The sequence below is a fragment of the Coregonus clupeaformis genome, chromosome 30 (genome assembly GCF_020615455.1).
Source record: "Coregonus clupeaformis isolate EN_2021a chromosome 30, ASM2061545v1, whole genome shotgun sequence".
NCBI classification, from domain to species: domain Eukaryota; kingdom Metazoa; phylum Chordata; class Actinopteri; order Salmoniformes; family Salmonidae; genus Coregonus; species Coregonus clupeaformis.
In genome coordinates this window covers 51,796,301-51,805,655 of record NC_059221.1, presented here as the reverse complement: position 1 = coordinate 51,805,655, position 9,355 = coordinate 51,796,301, and the positions used below count along the sequence as shown (strand labels likewise).

At 43.0% G+C, this 9,355-nt stretch overlaps 1 protein-coding gene across 1 annotated transcript; it reads left to right on the top strand.

Annotated features, from left to right (window-relative positions):
• Positions 1-1,788: 1,788 nt before the first annotated feature.
• LOC123482269 (melanoregulin-like) lies at positions 1,789-7,874 on the top strand. The gene is made up of 6 exons (XM_045209353.1): positions 1,789-2,399; positions 2,535-2,631; positions 3,536-3,698; positions 4,169-4,259; positions 6,168-6,331; positions 6,602-7,874. Exons 2-6 carry the CDS (start codon positions 2,537-2,539, stop codon positions 6,824-6,826), a joined length of 738 nt encoding a protein of 245 aa, XP_045065288.1. The 5' UTR covers positions 1,789-2,399; positions 2,535-2,536; the 3' UTR covers positions 6,827-7,874.
• Positions 7,875-9,355: the final 1,481 nt, after the last annotated feature.

Genomic DNA, 9,355 nt, shown 5'->3' with positions numbered 1-9,355 from the left:
AGGTATTCGATTTCCTTGAAGAAAAAAAAAAAAGTCTGAAGTTAATTTGAACAATTTGCCATCTGTGAGTGGGAGTTTCACACTTAAACCAGTTCTGTAAATCCCTTAACTAATAATTGGGCTGAGAAAGCTGTTGGTTGGTTTGGTGCCTTTGTCACAGTGACAGAAATGGGCATTGTGTCACTGTGACCACACTTTTCTTTAACTGTTAGGACTTATCTATTACTAGAATGTCAATTGTTTACTAAAGGTATGTGTTGCAAAGGTTGTTTCGTTTTCAGTTTTGTGTGTTTTCATTTCTATGATTGTTGTAATGTTTTGAAATTATACATAAACTGCAGATCATTTACAAAAATGTGTCAATTTAAGATTGTCTTCAAATATTTTACCAGGATACTGACCAACTGTATTTTTTTTAAACAAGATTAGCCCGCCTTGAATCTCGTAATAAACATTTGAAATTAATTATTGATGAAACATCCTGACTCCCATTTCTCAGCCTTTCCAGTAAACTTATCCCTCAACCCTGTTGGCCAAGATGCCTAGTTGAGTAGGTCATCCTGTAGGCCTACATACATAGGCCAGATTTACAAAATGTACACTTGTGATATTAGGAGTGACTCCGCTGAAAAGGAAGATTTCACAGGGAAAGTGTCTGTGGTTACAAGCAGTTGATTTCAAACCACTGAGTGTTGTTAACAGAGTTGATGCAGGCAAAACACAAAACGGACTGGAACATGGAGGGACTACCTGGACATGTCCACAGCAACCTTTGGGTTGCTAGACGTTCACGTTATACGGCGGGACAACCACACTACTTTCGTTTTTGCCTAACCTTGGGTGTTATGTAACCATTCCAAACGTAACACGTCATACTAATTTGAGTGTCCCGGATTTCTGTTTCCTAGGTTAAATGTTACACCTAGTCTATGAGACCAGGCGGTCCAACAAGAAACACTTATTGTTGTTTTAAAAAGTTTCCTATTGCATTCCCTAATGAACACGGCCCTGGTCACACTCCATTTCTCAGTCTCCCTCCCTCTTTCTCACCCTGGCTCTACCATTTGCATGGCTCTCTGTGCGCTCGTGCTTGAGGCTGAGGTGTTTATGTCATGATTATAACACTGACTAAAGTTGGCCTCACGTGCAAGTCACCCTCTCGTGGGAGCTCTCCATTAACGTTTACACTTTAATCTACTATATTGTCATTTTTCGCCTTTTGGATGAGTGTGGTAGAGAACAAGATACAGAAATTGGGTAGAGATCATTTTGTGAACCAAGCATACCTTTAGTCTAGAATAAAAGGAGGTCCATTCTGCAAGAATAGAATCGAAAGTATTTTTTATAATAGGAGCACTGATTATCTTGTTTACTGATGAAACGGTTCTCTGATATATTTGCTATTTTACAATTTTACCATTTCAACTACGTGTAGAATACAGCCAGTTTATTGGCCTAGGGGCGATGGCATCTAACAACACATATTTTACTGTGAAGAAGTACATTCCCTAATCAAAAGCTTGTTTTGTTTAAAGAAAGTCCTCAATGCAATATGTAGCCTATGCTTCTTTTATCTGGAGAGTGTGTGGTTTTAAATGTATGATTGGATGGATTACAGAGATAGGGATTGGGGTAGCAGGATGTGGGTAGCAAGGTGGGGGTACAGTAGCTAGGGCCTTGCTATTGCTGCTGGGGGGCAGAGGATCGTTCAGCTCACATGACTGTGCTGTGACTGAGTTGGGTCTTGTGTGTGCATGTGGATCTGTGGTGATGAGTAAGAGGGGAGAAACGACTCAGTGCTCTCTTTGTGGTGAGACATTCCCTGGGTTATCCTCTCTTCCAGCTTCTCTTCTCTGATCCTGGAGGAAAGTCTCTGAGCCAGGATTTGGAGACCCTAACTAGCTACCTCTTCTGGACCTCAGACATCGGGACCTGGAAAGAGAAGAGGATCCCACACCAGTATATTCAGAGTGGATATCGGATGGAGATTGGAACCCATAGATCTGTAACTTTTGTATTTGGAAACTAATTGTTGGAAATGACCTGTTGACTCAACTCTCTTTAGAATGGTTTCTGTCTGAACGGGATGTTTTTCTTCAAACACTCATTTTGTCAGTGTGGAGTCAGGGTATCAACAGAGTGAAAATCGTGGGTGTTCAACGGCTCTGTGAGTGCTTGACAAACTGTGGATATTGTTTTGGAATCAAACTCAGAGGGTGTGACTAAGGTTCCAGGTCCGAGCCCTCATTCTACACCACTGTGTCACCTATCCTCAGCAGCCACAGCAGGGAACTGGGAGACAGAAAGAGGTGGAGATAGTGTGTTGGACTAAGTTCACCGGTGGAGCAGCCATTTTTTCCTTCTAACCTGTCCTGTACCTGGATAGGACTTGAGAAAGGGTACCGTATATCCTCTCTTGTTTGAAGAGTTTGAACATATCCGGACACTAGACCTCTTTCTGTTCTCACACTATCTTGTCTTACCTCTACTTCCCTCTCACTCTCTCGCTCTGGCTCTCTCTCTCTCTCTATCAGAGATGGGAGCTGCCTTCAAGAGGTTCTGTGCTCGGTTCTGTTGCTGCTGCTGCTGTAGCAATGCTGAAAGTGAGGAGGAGAAGGAGCCTTTAATCAGGTATGCACACTTATCACCCGTACAACCCATGACACCCAAAACCCTGACATACACACTAATCACCCGTACAACCCATGACACCCCGACACACTGACATACATACTAATCACCCGTACAACCCATGACACCCCGACACACTGACATGCACACTTATCACCCGTACAACCCATGACACCCCGACAAACTGACATACACACTAATCACCCGTACAACCCATGACACCCCGACACACTGACATGCACACTTATCACCCGTACAACCCATGACACCCCGACAAACTGACATACACACTTATCACCCGTACAACCCATGACACCCAAAACCCTGACATACACACTTATCACCATGACAACCCATGAGACACTGACATACACACGTATCACCATGACACCCCAACACACATACACCACAGGAGGCTGCTGAGGGGAGGATGGCTCATAATAATGGCTGGAACAGAGCCATGTGTTTGATGTATTGATACCATACCACTTATTCCATTCCAGTTATTACCACGAGCCCGTCCTCCCCAATTAAGGTGCCACCAACCTCCTGTGACTTGCACATACTTATCGAGGTACATAATATAATGCTTATAAAACAAACAATGTCACAATTCATCTGACTTCTCACCCTCACGTTTCTCCACACCAATTCATAGATTTGAGAGTTATGTCATGCTCTCCAACCACAACCCTCAGATTTAGTCACACTAGTGTAATCTAGAGGTGTGGAACCAACAAAGACCCTCTCTGTATCTATTGAATTGATAACAGCTTCACAATCATCCCGATTTTCACCTGATAGACCACGCTCGCGTATGTGTGTTTGTGTGTGTGTGTGTGTGTGTGTGTGTGTGTGTATATCTCTGAGTGTGTCTATTTGTTTTTTTGTCTATTGGTTTCAGTCCTGACACTTTGGAGTACTTTGACCGCGAGGCAAAGAAGCGGAGGGACCAGGAACAGAACCTATGGAGTGAGCCAGGCGACCCGAGCCACTCAGAGAGAGACGATGACCGGATCCTGTACAACCTCATCCAGAACAGGAACCAGACCCGCAGGGGCTCGCTGGTACCAGAGGAGGGACCCAGGGAGGGGGACAGGGAACACTTACTGCATGACAACAGAGAGTTTGGGTCCCTAAGTGGGAGAAACAACCCACTGGGCACACACTGGTTCAATCAACGTTCAATTGACGTCTGTGCCCAGTGAGAGGTGGACAAAAAGGTGGAGAAATCTGGGGAAAAGCGTGAAGTCATGCTAGATTGTCTGCTCTGTCTAATAGGTTTTGCAGGGCAGCATACAGCACTCTACCTCCATCAGCCAGTAGATGGTGCATTGAATGCCCTTTAGTATAATGTAGGCCTACATTATCCAACTGGGTACCATGCCTGTCCTCCATTGTTGTCACCTGTTTGTTGGATGAATGTGGTGCTATCTCACATCAGGCTTACTCTAGTTGATTGACCTGTGTTTGTGGTGATAGTTGTGTACTAGGTTAATATGTTTTGTGTGTAACCCTGCACCCTTTCCCTCTGTAGGCGCACCGGCGTCTGAGTGTGGACATTGAGGGGATGAGAGATCTGCGTCGGGAGGTCAGGGACAAGTGGAAGATGATCCTGGAGAATTTAGGTGAGAGAGTAGGAATGAAAGGGTAAAATGAGGGTTATAGTGAACAAATGGAAGTGTAACATGAGGGTGATAGAGAACAAATGGAAGGTTAAAATGAGGGTGATAGAGAACAAATGGTAGGGAAAAATGAGGGTGATAGAGAATAAATGGAAGGTTAAGATGAGGGTGATAGTGAACAAATGGAAGGGTAACATGAGGGTGATAGAGAACAAATGGAAGGGTAAGATGAGGGTGATAGAGAACAAATGGAAGGGTAAGAAGAGGATGATATTGAACAAATGGAAGTGTAACATGAGGGTGATAGAGAATAAATGGAAGGGTAAGATGAGGGTGATAGAGAACAAATGGAAGTGTAACATGAGGGTGATAGAGAACAAATGGAAGGGTAAGATGAGGATGATAGTGAACAAATGGAAGTGTAACATGAGGGTGATAGAGAACAAATGGAAGTGTAACATGAGGGTGATAGAGAACAAATGGAAGTGTAACATGAGGGTGATAGAGAACAAATGGAAGTGTAACATGAGGGTGATAGAGAACAATGGAAGGGTAACATGAGGGTGATAGAGAACAATGGAAGGGTAACATGAGGGTGATAGAGAACAAATGGAAGGGTAACATGAGGGTGATAGAGAACAATGGAAGGGTAACATGAGGGTGATAGAGAACAATGGAAGGGTAACATGAGGGTGATAGAGAACAAATGGAAGTGTAACATGAGGGTGATAGAGAACAAATGGAAGTGTAACATGAGGGTGATAGAGAACAAATGGAAGTGTAACATGAGGGTGATAGAGAACAAATGGAAGTGTAACATGAGGGTGATAGAGAACAAATGGAAGTGTAACATGAGGGTGATAGAGAACAAATGGAAGTGTAACATGAGGGTGATAGAGAACAAATGGAAGGTTAAAATGAGGGTGATAGAGAACAAATGGAAGGGTAACATGAGGGTGATAGAGAACAAATGGAAGTGTAACATGAGGGTGATAGAGAACAAATGGAAGTGTAACATGAGGGTGATAGAGAACAAATGGAAGTGTAACATGAGGGTGATAGAGAACAAATGGAAGGGTAACATGAGGGTGATAGAGAACAAATGGAAGTGTAACATGAGGGTGATAGAGAACAAATGGAAGGGTAACATGAGGGTGATAGAGAACAAATGGAAGGGTAACATGAGGGTGATAGAGAACAAATGGAAGGGTAACATGAGGGTGATAGAGAACAATGGAAGGGTAACATGAGGGTGATAGAGAACAATGGAAGGGTAACATGAGGGTGATAGAGAATAATGGAAGGGTAACATGAGGGTGATAGAGAACAATAGAAGGGTAACATGAGGGTGATAGAGAACAATGGAAGGGTAACATGAGGGTGATAGAGAACAATGGAAGGGTAACATGAGGGTGATAGAGAACAATGGAAGGGTAACATGAGGGTGATAGAGAACAAATGGAAGTGTAACATGAGGGTGATAGAGAACAAATGGAAGTGTAACATGAGGGTGATAGAGAACAATGGAAGGGTAACATGAGGTGATAGAGAACAAATGGAAGGGTAACATGAGGGTGATAGAGAACAAATGGAAGGGTAACATGAGGGTGATAGAGAACAAATGGAAGTGTAACATGAGGGTGATAGAGAACAATGGAAGGGTAACATGAGGGTGATAGAGAACAATATGAGGGTGATAGAGAACAATGGAAGGGTAACATGAGGGTGATAGAGAACAAATGGAAGTGTAACATGAGGGTGATAGAGAACAATGGAAGGGTAACATGAGGGTGATAGAGAACAATGGAAGGGTAACATGAGGGTGATAGAGAACAAATGGAAGTGTAGGATGAGAGAAAGGGAAAATGAATAAAATCTTGTCTCTGTAACCGTGAACTTTCATTGGCTCAGGGTTCATGGCGGAGGCGGAGTCTCTGCTGACGGTGTCTGCCAGTGCGTCATATGACCGTATGAGGAATGCCTCGGCGTCACGCACACTACTGCACACGCTCCACTCTGAGACATCTATCTTCAACACCCGGGAGGCCCCACCTGAGAGATACCTCTTCATCCTGGTGAGAACAGAAACTAACAGAGGAGAGAAACTGTGTATTATGGTTATAACGTCTTCCCCTTCACTTCCTTCTCCAAATCACTTCCTGTTTGATGATGATGATGATGATGACTCTCTTTCTTCCTCTTCGGGTCTTTTCTCCTCTTCCTTCACTCTTGGTTTTTCACCCACTCCATCTTCCTCTCACTTTCCCTCCTCTCTCCATCTTCCTCTCTCTTTCCCTCCTCTCTCATCTTCCTCCCTCTTCCCCTTCTCTCTCCTTTTCGTATAGGATCGTCTCATATACCTGGATGCTGCTGATGACTTCTTGGCGAAGGCTAGACGCTTCTACCCCAAGCGTGATACTGATGATGAAGATGAGGACAACCCGTTAGCCGTCAACCTGCCGTTGCTACTGGCCAGAGTGAACCGCACCATGAACGGTGGAGGGAGCGATGATGAGGATGAGAGGCTGGATGAGGGAGATGGGAGCGGAAGAGAAGAGGACAACTACTAGACAGAACAGGTGCTGCAATGACCTTCGACGGTAGACAGGGGGCAGTAGTTAGTTGTTTATGTTGCAGAGTTGGGAGTATACAGTACCAGGATGTCTGATTCTGAATATACTCTGTTGAAAATACTCTCCCAATTTGCACTAACACTAGGGGCTCTATTCAATCTGTGTTGCTGAAGTGTTATAGATTGCACGAAAGAAATGTAAAGGTAATTTCTGATTGAACCGACATATGCAGCGTTTACCGTGAATGTAGTCTCCGCTAACACAGGAACATTGCCTTTACATTTCAATCACGCTGTAACGCTGAACTTCCGCAATACGGATTGAATTGAGCCCTAGGTTTGACCAAAAATATACAGCTTTCCTTTCCTCGTCATCAGAACCACGATCCAATATGATTCTGTTTTCCTTCTTTTTCTGTTTAGGCAGACTTAGCTGGGTCTCAGTTATATTAGGGAGAGTTTTGGATGTTATCACCCTGTCATTTTTTATCCACCAGACAGTGTTAGTTACCCAACTCCCTGGGTCTGTTCATTATTGGTCTCCGCCAGGGAACACAGTGGACACAGTAAACACAGCACTGAAACCCGTAGGGCACAGCCGTCCTGCTCCACATCAGCACTTTGTCTCATGATTATCAGCACTTGTTTAATCTAGTCACAAGATAGTCTTTCGAAAACCATTAGATTACCTTGGAATAAATATGTATTAAACTAATTAAATACTTTTTTAGTTGTCAGTTTCCTTACGGACCATGCTTATTAAGAGGTACTACTGTATTTTTGTTCATGAAGTTTACAGAGATGAGTTTAGTAACAAAATGACTCAACTTTGAATGAGTGTGTGTGTCTGTATGAACAGTGGAGGTTGCAGTATGTGTGTATCTAATGGTCACTTTGAGTACATGTCAAGACTGTGAGAGGATTTGGGATGTTTTGGTGAGTTGAAGGGGATGCAGTATGTGTCGAGTGTTCTATTGTAGTTGATATGGAAAATAAAGTGGCAACCTGATACTGCAGAGCAAGTTGTGTGTGTGTGTGTGTGTGTGTGTGTGTGTGTGTGTGTGTGTGTGTGTGTGTGTGTGTGTGTGTGTGTGTGTGTGTGTGTGTGTGTGTGTGTGTGTGTGTGTGTGTGTGTGTGTGTTCGGCAGGGTTAATGTGTCCACAGGGAGCTCTAAACTCCCAGTCACATGTCGGCATGGTGTGGTTACAGCTCCGACACTGTGGCTTACCAATGCCTGCTGTGAGCCACGCCCCACAGAGATAGCCTCTGACCCAATCTGGCCTGTCCTGGGCCTGCTTGTCCCTCTGGGGCCACAGGGGGTGTGTGGACGAGGATGTTGTTGTTTTGATGGTCAGCTGTCTGTAATGTTACATGAGACTGACACTGGTGAGGGTACATCTCTCAACATGGCAGCAGTCTGTTTCTAAGAACACACACAGACAGACAGACAGACAGTGGCATCATGTCCATAGGGGGAACAAAGGCACGCGCTCCCTCAGATTTGTCCTGTTTTTACAATTTTCAGATGTAAAATTAATTACTCAACTTCATTTTAATCATAATATATATGATAATGATAATATATATGTTCTGTCAGAGGTATTTTGCGGAGGGGACACACTGACTGGACCAGGCAGAGTACCCCCCCTCTATTCTCCATAGTAAGTGGTTCCTTCCAAAGTGCACAGAGCAAAGAGATGCCTGGACAAGATGCTAGATACTCTCGAAGCTAATGGTTGCAGAACCGTCAGTGGAAGAGAGAGTGTAGAGTGACACACACAGCGTTTGATTTGATTTTAGCTGCCAGTGATTGGCAGGAGGTATGTTTGTAAATGAATTTGATCAAGCTATGTAGTCTATTGATTCCTTCTTGATGAATAAATAAAACAAAAATGTTTTGTTGGTTCTCTGTAATACTACAGATGTAGGATCTTAATTTGATGACTCTTTGTTGCTGAGAATGTTCCTGCACAGCAGGAAATGCACATTTGTAGTGTGTTTCAGTTTTAAAAAGGCTTCTAAAGTTTGTAATTTCCACTTTGAAATTTCAGACTTGATTTGCCCTGACAAAAAACGAATCAACCCCTACTAAAATGGTCATTAATTATAATCCACATAATAATTCACATTTCCTGTTGCTCAGGAATATATTCCTGCTGTAGCAAACTGGTTCAAATTAAGATCCTACATCCGTAGCCACCTAGCAATTTTATGAAGTTGGAAATTCATAGACAGAGCTTTTGAATTCATAAACACAGTGAATTTGAATTCACTGTGTTTATGAATTCATATACATTTTCCACTGTGAAATTCATAGACAGAGCTATACATGCAAAGATTGCCAGACATTTAGATTGTTCTTGTAAAAAATCTAATGACAATAAATAGATACACAATTGACTTAAATTGATTTAATTATTGGCTTATGGCACTATATACCAGTGTATCAGTTGTACTAAACTCCTAAGGCATAACACTTATTAAAGAATCAATGTCCATTGTTAATTTAAATGACAATTGAACAGG

Coding starts and splice junctions, on each gene's coding strand:
- LOC123482269 (XM_045209353.1), top strand. CDS start 2,537: ATGGGAGCTGCCTTCAAGAGGTTCTGTGCTCGGTTCTGTTGCTGCTGC. Junction 4,260..6,167: donor GATGATCCTGGAGAATTTAG/GTGAGAGAGTAG, acceptor TCATTGGCTCAG/GGTTCATGGCGGAGGCGGAG. Junction 6,332..6,601: donor AGAGATACCTCTTCATCCTG/GTGAGAACAGAA, acceptor CTTTTCGTATAG/GATCGTCTCATATACCTGGA.